Source organism: Meleagris gallopavo, chromosome Z (genome assembly GCF_000146605.3).
Source record: "Meleagris gallopavo isolate NT-WF06-2002-E0010 breed Aviagen turkey brand Nicholas breeding stock chromosome Z, Turkey_5.1, whole genome shotgun sequence".
In the NCBI taxonomy this organism is placed as follows: Eukaryota; Metazoa; Chordata; class Aves; order Galliformes; family Phasianidae; genus Meleagris; species Meleagris gallopavo.
The window spans coordinates 52,341,486-52,355,071 of NC_015041.2; the positions used below are offsets into that span (position 1 = coordinate 52,341,486).

General features: G+C 35.9%; 1 protein-coding gene across 1 annotated transcript in view; it reads left to right on the forward strand.

The window, feature by feature from the left end:
- FAM172A (family with sequence similarity 172 member A) overlaps window positions 1-13,586 on the forward strand; it is a 237,291-nt gene that overhangs the window by 104,268 nt on the left and 119,437 nt on the right. Inside the window, 1 exon segment of the mRNA XM_010726054.3 lies at window positions 8,699-8,917. Coding sequence (XP_010724356.1) covers window positions 8,699-8,917 — 219 coding nt within the window.

Genomic DNA, 13,586 nt, shown 5'->3' on the forward strand with positions numbered 1-13,586 from the left:
CAAAGACTCAGTTATTAACGCATTTTTTTTGCCACTGCATTATATTGGTCCCAGAGAAAAGTTCTAGTAGCTCAAAGGGCAATATCTTATGTGTGTACAGCAGAAAAAACCTGGAGCTAGCAGCTTCAGAAATCTTGTTTATTGCAACTTGAAACCTCTGTGTGTCTAAAGATACAATCAATAGGGAATCCCTGGAATGAAGGGTTCACTGTCCTTCCATTTTAGCATTACGAGTGAGGCACTGTGCAGCACTGATATGAGACATTTTAAACTTTGGATGTGATAATACTTTGTTTACACATTTTCAGCAGTACTTGTCTGTTGCTTCACAAATTCCAGAAAACATGTGGGGTCAAAAAGCAATAGCCTCTAAGCAGCGCAAGACCAAGTTGCATGTGATACCAATTTGCAAAGTATTTGCAGCAAAGATCTTGCTGACATTTAAGAAATACCTATGTTTTCTTGCTATGTGCTGTCTTTTCAGAAAAACATAAGTGATCATAAAATCCATACCCAAAAGAAGATTTTTTTTAAACCACAATTCTCTACATTCATATTAGTGTTTCACAAGGCATTTCTCAACAATATTTGTAATTTCGAACCTATTAACAAAGAGATTCTTAAGCTATATTTTGTGTATACAAAAGGGTCACAGATGGTAAAAAGATTTGTTACCGTGAAGTAGTGTAGCGTTTTGTGATTACAAAATTAATCTGCCTCTAAATCTGTTTAAAGAGTTTTGCCATATAATGAGCAATATAAATTATTAATATTTTCATGTTCTTAGGGACTTTCACAGCCATAATTTTACCAACACAGCTGTTTGACCCAGTGACATCATGTTTTGCATATTTTTGCATTTTAATGAGTTAGTCATTTAAAAGGTTACAAAGAAACCATAACTCATAAGTAATTAAATTATTTAGCAGAAGAAGTATAAGAAGGTCTTCTGACATAGGTCACTGTGGGAAGGAAGGAGCACCAGCGTACCAAGTTACACCTGTTTATTAGAGCTAGGTACAAACTAGAACCTTTACTTTTGGATTACAAGCCACTTCCCTTTTTTAGGGAAGTGTCTGAATGCAAATACATGCTAAAACCAACTGAATTTTTGTCATTCAGATAGAAGATTTTTAGACTGTGGTCACAAATGATGATCAGCACTGAATGGATGTTGCCTTGAAAGACTTTGATAACTTCAATATTTTACGGAAAACACTTAGTATGTGACGTATTTTTCTTCTACACTGCAGAACAAAAACCTGAAATAGAGACCTTCAAAGAGATTTATGTTTTATCTCTTTTGGTGTAGTAGTGTAATGCGTATAAATTCTTGCAGACGAAAGGTGAAGTAGAAGAACTTGGCTACTCGGATTGTCTCAGCTCTAGCTAAGGATGTTAAAAATCTAGACAAACAACCTCTGAGCCCACTGAAATGTCAATAGAACACTTCACAAAATGTTTACAAAAACATTTTACACGGTTAGAAAAGAGAGGGAAATAGAATACATTTTAGAATGAATTCATTTTTTCATCTTGTGCTATATGAAAATATAAGCTTAGAGCTTATTTTGGGGTATATTCATTACAAAATACAATTGAGAATAATTAAGACATACTGTGACATTCTCTGGGAGGAGACAAAGTGGATTGGAAAACGAATTTGCAGCAGAGAACTTTTGCTGTCAGCTAAAAGGATGCTGAGAAACACCATAGAAACATCAAAAAATTCTGCAGTCAGCTTCATCTCTGTTTCTTATTTGAGCTTAAGTTTCAGAGAGTAACTATTACTCTCCTTGGTTTGCCTACCAGTAAATTAGAATTAATAATTATGTATTAATAATGTGGGTGTTGCAAAAGTGTGTGATAACCTTTGTGTTTCTGGTGCATTGCTTTCAAGAAGTTCTGTATAAAGCTGAATGACCTTTTAACCAAAACTCTAGTTAAAAAGTAAAATATGCAGGAGTTTCCTATGTGAAACTCTGAACTGCACTGTAGGTTTTTGTAGGAAAAGAAAGTAAGGTAGTTTCATAAGAGAGGAGAAAAAGCCTTCAGAATACAGGGGTTAATTACAGAAAGGAGTCCTACAAGATGTCATTAAAGGATGCCAGGCCTTGGGGGAAACTGGTGAATTCATCCTTTCATGGATTGTATGGACCCCAAAGCTGTGCACAGTTAGTGAAGAAGAGCAGAGACTATTATTGCATTTATTGCAATTATTATTGCAGTTATTATGGAAGGATTATTTGCAGTCCTGTACTCCGCCTGCGTGGCTGAGGTGAATTCACTTCCATTCAGCCTCCACTGATAGCCTGAAACTCGTGTTAGAGAGAGGTGATGAGGCTGAGGTTTATTAAGCAGTGTTAGAAGCACAATCTGAAAATGAACACAATTATTTTCTATTAATTCACAGAATTAAGTTAATGCTACCTCATTTTACTTTCGATGAGAAACAATTTTCTGCTGAAAGCTGTGATGAAATTAGTGCTTACAAAGGCACAGAAGTTCCCAACCAAGAATAGAGGGTGCAACTGAGGGAGTAAAATCTTTATGGTACATGGATGTGTTTACGCAGTTTTGGCCTTGGGAACAAACACCATGAAACAAGATTGCAGATCTTATGCACAGACATATTTAGGTTGCTAATTATAGCTATATGTGGAACATTCATTCTTTTCTAAACTTTTCAACAGCAAACTCAAAATGTGGTAACAGTTTATCTCGTTCTTCTTTTTTCTTTTTTTTCTTTTTTTCTTTTAGCCTTTGAATATTGATTTGTTTAGTATAGCTGCACCAGCTCCAAATTATTAAATATTGAAGTGAAGTATACCAGTGGCATATTTTGTGCTTTTCAAATCAAAGTTAGGTATGGTGAAATAAGATGAATACAGTTCCGCATGCAAAGAGACACGGGCTAAATGCAGTGAGGATTTAGAAGGCAGTAGCAGAAAGGAAATGAAAAGTTTATTGTTTTTATAGCTCTAATATCCATTAAAAGTTAGTAACACAGCAGGTGACAGTTTGGGTAAGTGTTAAGTGAATGTTTTGAAATAAATAGGAGTTGGGTGACCTGGGATGTCAGGACTCTAGACACGGGTGTGTGTTTGTCAATATATCCTACATGTTTTACAGACTCCTCAGGGAACAGGGGAAGATACAATTTCACCTTTTCTGTGCCAAAACATTTTAATTATATCTTCTTCCAAGTACAGCGGTTCAGTAACCAAGGAGCTGACATTGATGCATGTGTTGATAAAGCTGCAAACATTCAAAATGAGATTAACAAAGATTTTGAGGAAAGGGTGACAGCTAATTTTGCACAGTATTCTGCATCTAATTCAGGTCAGTGTAATGATAGAATATTTTATAACGGTTGTGTCATCCAGGGGGACTTTTATGATGCTTTGTGTTTTTGAGTATTTGTGTACGCGAAAGTGTAGTTCTTCATACAACATTCGAACTTTCTATTGAACCTCTACTGGTTGTAGCATAAACAGGAGTAAACTTTAGCATTTAGAAGCTTTTTTATATATCCATCAGCATTCATTGCAGTAATAGGGTCTTTTGTCTTATTCGCCTAGAAAGTATTGACTTCTGATGTGAAATGGAATCAAAACTAGCACGCCCATCTCGTAGCGTTGTTTTCTACTTACAAAAAGATCGGATGGAAAGTTATATTAAATGTATTTAAATTATCAAACTGTAGTTTCTTTGTATTGTGTGAGACCTTTTGAGAACATCTCAATGTATTTCTGTTCTATTCTCCTCCTTGTTTGAAGGCAACTGACATTCTTCTTTCACTTTTCTTTTTGTTTGTGAAATTTTCTTCTTTTTTTCTATCCACTCACTTCTCCATCTGCTTTCACTTTTGTTTGCTTGGGCCGTCTCTCATCCCAACTTGATAATGAGGAATGCGGTGTGACCCTGACCTCTATCAGCCCATGCATGACCTTCTGACTCCCCCACATAACCTTTGACCTTCTCTTTGACAGCTTGATTAATTACCCTGTGTTATGATTTATGAGTAAGTGCTATGTAAAAATAATAGACAACAGGTGGTCCTCTAAAAACTTTTTGTGGCATGTTTTCTTTTCCTGCCTAGCTTGATGAGCTATTTTAAGTTGGGAACTTAGTGGGACAATGTGTGTTTGGCAGTAACACGGCATTTTTACACACTTGGACACAGCGCTGGAATTCAGTGCGCCCAGAGCTGAGGTGTAGCTGGGACAAAAATATTGCAAAGTGTTAGCAGGGTGCAGTTGCCAAAATGTACATAGAGTGGAAACAGAAAGCGGAGTCAACTGACATTTCAGGCGTTTCAGTCTCAGGTCACGTCTTGAGAAAATTGCTCAAATAATGGAGGGGGCATTTTTCAAGCTGAGCTGCATCTCCAACAGCTATGTTTACTTTAACGCTTCACTAGTGACTTCTGATTGGTTGTCATGACCTCATCCCGCTGTTGCACCTACGATGTCGCAACAGTGACATATATGTACCCTTCTTGTGAAAAAGATGGGGAATAAACAGAACGTACATCTTTCAGAAAGATGAATGGACGTTGCCATGTCTGTTTTAACCACAGTCAGGTTTAGGAGACAAACACTTGGAGTTGCATTTCCCTTGGGAATTAACTCTGGTCTTGCTGCAAACAATCCATACAGAAGTATGAACTTGGAAATTCAGGGTGATAAGGCTTAGGAAAATGATCTCTTTCAGACCCTTGCATGCAGTCCAAAAACGTAGTTACATAGGTCAAAAGATTCTTCTCCAGCCCTGACCTTTCTGGTCACATATGGTATCCCATCTTGGTGGATTAATATGCAGAACTGAATGCTTTCAGCTCATTATTCATTTGGCCAGGCAGCAGAGGTTTCAAAAGATTGAGAGTTTATCTCAAATACTTTGAGATTCTTTTTTTTTTTTCCCGCTACCTCAGTCTAACTGCCAGATGCAATAATTTTTATGTTCCTTCAGTTTCAAACAGCTTGCTTGAGCTTCCACTAAGAGACAAAGCACAGTTGCAATTCTGGCTTGCGTTATGGTGAAAAAGGCCCTTCTACATTGTTCTGCCTTTGTAGAAAAGATATAGTAACTGAGATTTTTGATTCCTTCGAACACTTGACTTTTTCAGCTGTCTTCCCTTTCTATCATCATTTCCTCTATCTCCAGAAGTGTTACTTGGAGGTTGATAGCAGTTGGTATAGTTGATGTTTTGCTGCCAACTTATCCTGAAGTGAATTGCAGGAAATAGCTGTTTATAGAGTATTCCAGTCTGAAAGACACAGTGATTGTGTCCTCTGAGCTGGTAGATTAGAGACTGGAACTTGTATTTATCACTGCCTATCCTGATTATTACTTCTCATCAAAGATACACTAATGGGTGATGCAGACAAACTATGACTTCTGTGTGGCATATGTATTCTTTCAGATATGTTTGATTTATGGAAAATTTTCTTACTGTTGTTACAAAATTTGACTTTTTACTATAATAAAAAACTGCGCTTTACACAGTGATTTAACATTCTACATGCACTGGATGCATAGAAAAAGCAACTCCACAATTACATACACAGAAAACATACCAAACTTTAAACTTTCCAGAATTACAGTAATTATTTTCAGCTTAGTTCACTACATTTTAATACTGCTGTAAGTTTATCAGAACAGAAGTTGGTATTTTTAATGCCATTGTGAGGTACGTACTTCTGACCATGACTTCTATTTAAAGTTATTAATGTGATTTTTTGATTGCTAAATAGTTATGCCAAAGACTGTGTATCTTGCCTATTTTTAAATTTTCCTAAAGGCCTGATTTTAAGTACTAGTGGATTATTTTTTATTGTGTTTTGCATTAATTTGCATTTTGTTTAACCTCACTGAAGATTTCCACCTTTTTTTTTTTTTAATTTTCTGATCACACTAAAGTTTAGTGACTGTATTTTTAAGAAATGAATTGAATTTAAAATACATGTTTACATAGATGTTATCTAAAGCTAAGTATTAGTTTTCAATATAAATTAATAGAAATAAAAAATGTTTAGGTTAAGGCTGACTAAATCTGGAATCAGGTGCAGCTTTACCAGTCTTAGTTTCTTTGTGGTGCTACTATCAAACGCTTGTTACTACCAAATCTTTCTGGTACCACTGTTTACATGTTTAATTTCAGATGCAGAGGACAAGGGAAAGAGAATCATAAGCAAAACAATCTAAAGTATATTATTTTCCCCAGAGAAATTCATATGAATTATAAGGTGATAGTTCTTCCCACAGATGAGGGAAAAAAAACAACTTCAGTTATTACTAATTATTTTAATTGTACTGACAGGAAAGACATGCTATCTCGGGAAAAAGAAACTTTAAAGCGTAGAGGGAGAGGCGTTATGCTGCTTAAAATATAATTGATAAAAATCCTCTAATTGATTTATGACATGGGGAATTTAAAAATGGAATCGTATTTCATCTGTTGATGTCTATGTGAAAAATTGACATTGTGTCCTCATAAAATTGGACAAATGAGTCATGTAATTTTCAGTTACATAATCAATAACTTAGACAAATTCTACTTCTTTGATGATTTATGTGTCTGTTTTGTGGTCAGCTAAAAGTGGACAGAGGGTTTCAAATTCCTGTAACACTTGTAGACCTATAACAAATACATGAATTTTGCATTTGGCATTATATAGAAAGTAAAAGGAATCGATACGCAGAGTGTCTCTGCTCAGAAGGAGCAGGTCAAGAAGATGAACAACAAAGGGAGCAGCCTGTGTTGCGCGATGAAACCACCAAAGTGCTTGGTGATGAGTGTGGGGATAAGTTAGTCCCTGCTCCACAGTGAGCAAACTGAAGTCATGCTTTCATCCCCAGTAATTTAGTAACCCGTATCTGCTGAAGTGCTGTTCTCCCCTGTGCTGGATTTGGGGCTTTGAAATTTGTGAGCTGGAAATTTATCTGCTGATAATGTGGTATTGTGCGTCGATACAGGCAGTGAAGGCGCGGATAGCCTTTGAGCCATGCCTCCTTTTGTTTCCTGTTTCTCTTTGCCCCTCCCCTTCCCTCCACTTATTTATTTGGCTATTTATTTATTTATATTTACCTAAGTTCAATTCACTCAGCGGAGAGGGCAGGGAAGAAACATGACAGGAGACCACTTACTCACGGTACCGAATCTAGTAAGGAGGCAATCTTCTCTTTGGCCTATGGTGACCTTTTTTGACGATGTCCCTTACACCAGAGACAGTGTAGTGAATGCCTCTATTTCACCCTGTTTAGCAGAGTGCAACAGTGTCCTTTAGCTTAGTTTTGGTGGGAGGAGAAGCTATGGCAGAAATTTGAGAAGGGCGTGAAAAGTTGTGCGGGCAAAAGGAAGAGGGGTAGGAACTTCCTTCAAATGTGATTTTGATAACTAGTCGAGTGTGTCCAACTGTAGAAAATCACTAAGTGACAATCTGTCTACCTGACAGTGATCACAATGTGTTACAAGATTTTTGAATAGCTCTACAGATTAGAATAAAGCAAGCCCAAATAAAGTATCTTTTGTTAGCGTAGATGTGGTTTACTCTGGTGAAGCTAGGTACGTGGACTTCTTTGATCTTCTCGCCTCGCCTAAGTGCAGAATTGAGCGTTGAACGAAAAGCTGGAATAAAGCTGTTCCGTTAGATAATTAGCGTAGACATTTTCAAAAAGTGAGTCTTTATTAAAATCTACTTTTAAAGGACAGCTTGATTTTCATTGGGAACCCATGGTAACTTTAAGGACTCATCTGTTAAATGCACGTGCTTCCCTTTTTCTCCCTGCATTTGCGATTATCTTTCACAAATATTACAATTCCTATATGATTTACCATCATTTAAAAATCATAATAAAATGATTGGCTGATTTATTCAAGATTTATTTCTCATTCATAAATTCATGTATTTTTCAACCAGCTCATTTTCCAAGGCACAAAAATGCAGCTGGTATGTTCAAAAGCATCCTGCAGGTCACAAATTTTCTCTGGGTTTGTTGAATATGGGACATAATCCCAGTGAAGTTTTAGAGCAGATTTAAAGATGTGCTTAGAAGTCTTCTCCACAGTAAAATAGTTGACTTGTAAGCAATACCACTGAATCAGTTTTAGTACTGATTCACTGTTACTGTTGCTGTTGGCTGGTGCAGCCTATGCTTGTCAGCTAGACAAAAGGTTTTACTGTTTTAAACCGTGCTGAATAATTTTCCCATGCTTTCTTTAATATATATATGAATTCCTTCTATCCTTTCTCTTTTAAAGGTTTTTATTGGTTGAGTATATAGCTTTTTATTCATCATTATGTAGAGTTTTTAAAATAATATTTTGCTTATAGTTTTAATACTGTTTTCTGAAAAAGTCATATAACATGCTTATGAATAAAACAACATATTAAATTATTTTAAAGATAAATCAGGCAACTTTCCTGATGCCGAGGGATGTGTATATGCATAAGTGCATGCACAGACGCATTCACACATCAATATCCCTTTAATGACAGAAAGGAAACAAACATATTCTTAAAATGTTCTAAAAAATTACATTATATGAACTTACTGAAATAAATATGTGTTTTTAAGAGCATTAAAGTAAATAGAAAGCATTTTCAAGTATCAAATCTCCCTTTTCATATTTCTTTCCTTTTTTCTTTCTTTTTTTTTCCTTTTTTTTTTTTTTGTGTCTCTTCTAAAACAGGAAGGCTATGGAGTAATAGTACTGAATCCCAATGAGAACTATATTGAAGTGGAGAAGACAAAAGCCCAAGTACAGCTGTCTTCTGATAGCTCAGATGAACCTGCAGAAAAGAGGGAAAGAAAAGATAAAATCCAGAAGGAAACAAAGAAACGACGTGACTTCTATGAGAAGTATCGAAATCCACAAAAAGAAAAAGAAACAATACAGATGTATATTAGAGTAAGTTTCTTTTACTTTTGTTTGATTTTGTTTACTAATGGATCAATATGTTTGCTGTCCATATTAGCTAATAAATAGCATGCTTTTTTAAAAACAAACATATTTCTGCAGTGACATTCAAGAGTTCATACAGAGTTCCTAGCTCTTTATGCTATTGATATTTTTTGTCACTTGCTGAATGTAAAGTAAGTTTTGGAAGAGTTACAAAACAGTTATTTCTAATTTCAAAGATGAACTTCAAATAAACCCCAGAGGAACGCACTGGTGCTATCAAGAAAGAGAATGATTTAAGGAAGACTTCGTTGAAATGATTTTATAAACAGAGGTGTACATATGAAACACTTTATAGTGCAACTTCGGCAACACATTAGCTTCACATGTCATGCATGCATTTATTGTATTACATTGTCATATATACTGGGGAGGCAGTAGTTATGGAATGATAGATTTTTAACATATTACCTGCTGAATTAATAATGTATTGTGGAAAATACTGGTGTTCATCTCACATGGTAGCAGATTTACCCTATAATGTATTGTTTTCATATGAGCAGCCATCCATTGTGTTTCAGCTGAACTTCTGAAGGCAGATAAAGGAGGAGAGTTATTAATATCTTAATAAATATTTAAGCTAGAATAGTTCGAGAATGGTGTAATGAGGAAACTCTGTCCCCTGCTCTTTTCTTACTCAGTGAACCTTTGCACTTTGTAATGCTACCAGCATGGGATCGTTATAACAGTGCTACCCAAGGATTTCTAATTCTGCAGGGGGCACAAACAATATTATTTGCACTTTGACACATTCTGCTTCATATACATACTATGCATTATACATTCGAGACTGAGTCATGCAATATCCAAAGCCTTTATTATGAAAGTTAGCATTTTCATTCAACAGTAAAACATATTAGAAAAGCCACACCATGCTTAAATCAGTAAAAATGTACATGTCTTTCTGTTGTGAAAAATCCAGCACAAGAGATGTTAGAATCTTCTTAAATTTTAAAGTATTCCTTTTAATTGTGGTATAACATCGAAATGTTTCTAGGAGAAATACAGCAGTTCTAACTGAATAAGAGGTTTTGCAGCCTGGACGTTAAGAATCACTAATACCATAAATATTACCGTATCTTTTAAGAAACATCTTACAACTGAAAACTGGAAACAAAAGGATCCGTATATATATTCAAAGTCACTAACAAAACACTACTGTGTGATTTTTTTATTTTTTTCTATGTGCTTCTTTTTTGAGATATGCCATTCTTCCTAGTGGTCAGACTCTGCTTCTTAAGAGGGCAAAGAGGCTTCTGTCAAATTGCATCAGAAGCTGGTGAACATTGTTGTGTTGTCCTGAAATGTGTTTAGTCAGCATGCTGGTTCAGTATTCTCTTTTATTGAAAGTAAACCTTTTTTGATACCTTTTTAGCAGTTCCACCTTCTCGTGGCTCTTTTGCTTGATGAGGCATGAAATTTGGCTTCACGAGGTTTGATCCCCGAAACATAAAATGCACAACTACATACCATTTTCTTTTTTATGTGGGTCTGTGCCTCAGATATGACTGTTCATTCTCTTTATTCAATTTTCTTCAAACCAAGGGAAGAAGTTTTAGTGAAAGTGTATGTGGTAGTCTTCTTTCCAGGGTGAAGTAACTGAAATTGAGCTTTCTGACGCAATTGGTTTATTTATTCTGAAAGAATCCCTTTATATATATATATGTTTCTTAAATAGGCTCTGAAGCAGAGAGTTTTTCTGAAACAGAATGAAAAATGTCCCTTCTTTGGTTTGTGGCGGGATACATTACTGCAGTTCAATTGCCTGCTAATTTCTGAAACAAAACTGGATCACTGATAGTATACCATTTACTCTGCTGGGTAGAACTGCTAAGTCTGTAAAAACTTAAAACGGGTGGTTGCAAGAGGAGCTGTAAACATAGCATGCTCTGCTCTGTTGATAATCTCTCCAGGCATAGCATGATGCAAACAAAACGGTGCAATGCCATACTTACAGTGCATTTCCTGCCTCCCATGCTTGGGTCTGTTGAACTGTGTATGCTACTGAAAGCACCCTTTTCTCATATCTTGGGATCACTGCCTGAATTACTTTAGCTGTGGGATGATGATCTTTGGAGTTAGTCTTAGACAACTTGAGAGAGCAATTCAATGCAAAAAAAATTAATTTTACTTGCCCTGTGGTAAGGAATGCTTTTGAGTCACTAACATCTTGAATAAGAGGAAGAAAAATCATACTTTACAGAAGTATTTAAGGATGGTATATCATAAGGATTGGTAGTAATATCATTGAGTAATTTTGAAAAATACAGAGTAAGCCTTAGATCACCTTTGCAAAGTAAGGCAAATGGGTACAAAGATCAAAAATTTCCTCTCAACAGCTTGGTAGATACATACCTCAAGATACAGTGAAGGCATTCACTGCATCTAACATTGAAGGATGATTTGTATGTGCCAGATATGCTGGAGATGTTGTTTCTGACTGTTAAGAAATGGGAATAAATATCCTGGTACGTTATCGTAGGGTCAGTAAGACAGTGTTGTGTTCTGATGAAATGCCGCATGATGAAATTAAAGGTGTCTGGCTGGTGGTCCAATGTGCGCAGTTAGATTTTCCAAGATGTGCAAAAATGAAATTCTTCCACTCCCACAAACTTCCTTAAGTATTTTCTTTATTTTTGTAGGAAAATGCAAATTAGCTGGGATATTCAGGAATATGTAAAAGCAGAGTCTTAAAATACAAAATTTCAAATTGCACTCTATTTTTACACACACAAAAAAAGAATATAAATAAAAACGACTATTAGACTGTGTAGTGCATTAAGCGCAGTGCCTGAAAGATCAAAGTACTTATTGTTTCATGCTGTTAGTTTCTTTAACTATGAAATAATGTACTTTCTGGCATACGTTATAGCTTGTTAAAGGGGCAGATTTGGTCTGGGCAATAAACATCATGTCAAACATTATGGCAGAAAAACCTGCTTAATACGTTTTATAATAAGACAGAATTTTTTGTTCTTGAAAACATCTGCCAAGTGAATTCATGAGTGAAGACAGAAAATATCATCAATTCAGTAACAATCTTATAAAATTGGTTTCTTTTTTAGCAAGGCAAACCAAGGAGAAAACTCCTTGATAATAAGTATTGACTATAATACTCTATAGAATTATTAAATAAAAGCACTTTACTTTTATGTAACATGTTAATGAATGCAATATGAATTTTACTAGTCTTACTATTCACATTTTAACAAGCGTATTGCCAGCAAATCATTTTTAAAGCATCTGTTTTTTAATGTGTTGAATGCAAAATTGAGTCAAATAGCTAAATATATGCATACTTCCTTTTAAAAAGCATATTTCTATCCTTACTTATAGATACTACCATTTTTTCTTAGACCACCAGAGGCTGCTGCTGTACATATTGGCTGATGCTTCCCCCAGAAATTTAATGCCCTAGTCAGCCTTCATTTATTACTGAACTAAACTGAGAATTTGTTGATCTCTAACCTCTTTCTATGGAAACAGATCATACAGGCTTAAATGTGACATGATTATTCTCTCCATCCTCCAAGCCATCTCCCACTCCCCACAGATTTTCACATTGACAGTGTCTTCTCTATGTTAAAAGACACTTAGAAATGTAAATCAGTATTTATCCCCTTCTAAATAGTATTCACCACTTAAACAAGTATACTGAATGAATTATGAAATGTTAGTAAAGAAAAAAAGTATAAATCATCTAATTTTATAATAACAGTAATTTGCAATAATGTTGTTGCCACAATAGTCAGAGGATATCAAAGAGGCAGAAAAGGAAGGAGAATTAATATCTTTTATCAGACCAGCTGATGGGGTCAGATTTTCCAGGCAAGGGGATAAGCCCTTCCTTGGCCTGTCTGCTAGGAATATTTCCCCACAAAGATTAACTTTTTTAATAAAGATAATTCTTGTGGCAAATTTTATTTTTGCTGTAGCAGAGTCTATAACAGTACTGTTTGTACTAGCAGCATATGAACAAAATTAAGTTAATTTTGGATGTAACTTTTTGTAAATAATTTTTTTCCCTTTTCCTGTAGGAGGTTAAATAGAAAATGATTGTGTGCAACTAATTAATTTGTTTTGCTAAAAATGTATTTATCAGGATAACCCATGCCAATATTTAGGAGCAAGTGGTGCAAAGTGGGTTTATTAACATAGGGCTGATGTGCAGTGATGCTGGCGGGCAACACAAGCTGGCGGACATGAGCAGGCCGCGTGCCATCGATGCATGTTCTTTGGTTAGACCAACACACATGGCAGAGGGCCGACTGCCCAATGGTGCACACCAGCTTTCAGAGCAGCAGATTTTGTGTGGAGATTAAGCCTTGTCCTGAGTTCGGCCTGCAGGCAGCTGTGTGGCCTAGCCCATGGCTGTCACCTCTGCCTACCCTGCCACTTGGCAAGGGTCTCATCCAAATCCTATGTGACTGCATTAGTGTGCTGCTAACCCGAGCTAATAAGCCCTTTATTCCACCAGAAGAGACAAGATGACAAGCACTAGGCAGACAGCTCCCAAAGGACAAGGGACATGCTCAAGCACAGGAAAAGTCTGTGGCTGGGAATCAGGCCTCCCAGCTCCGGAGTCTCGTCCAGTTTTTACAGTGCAAAGCTTTTTTTT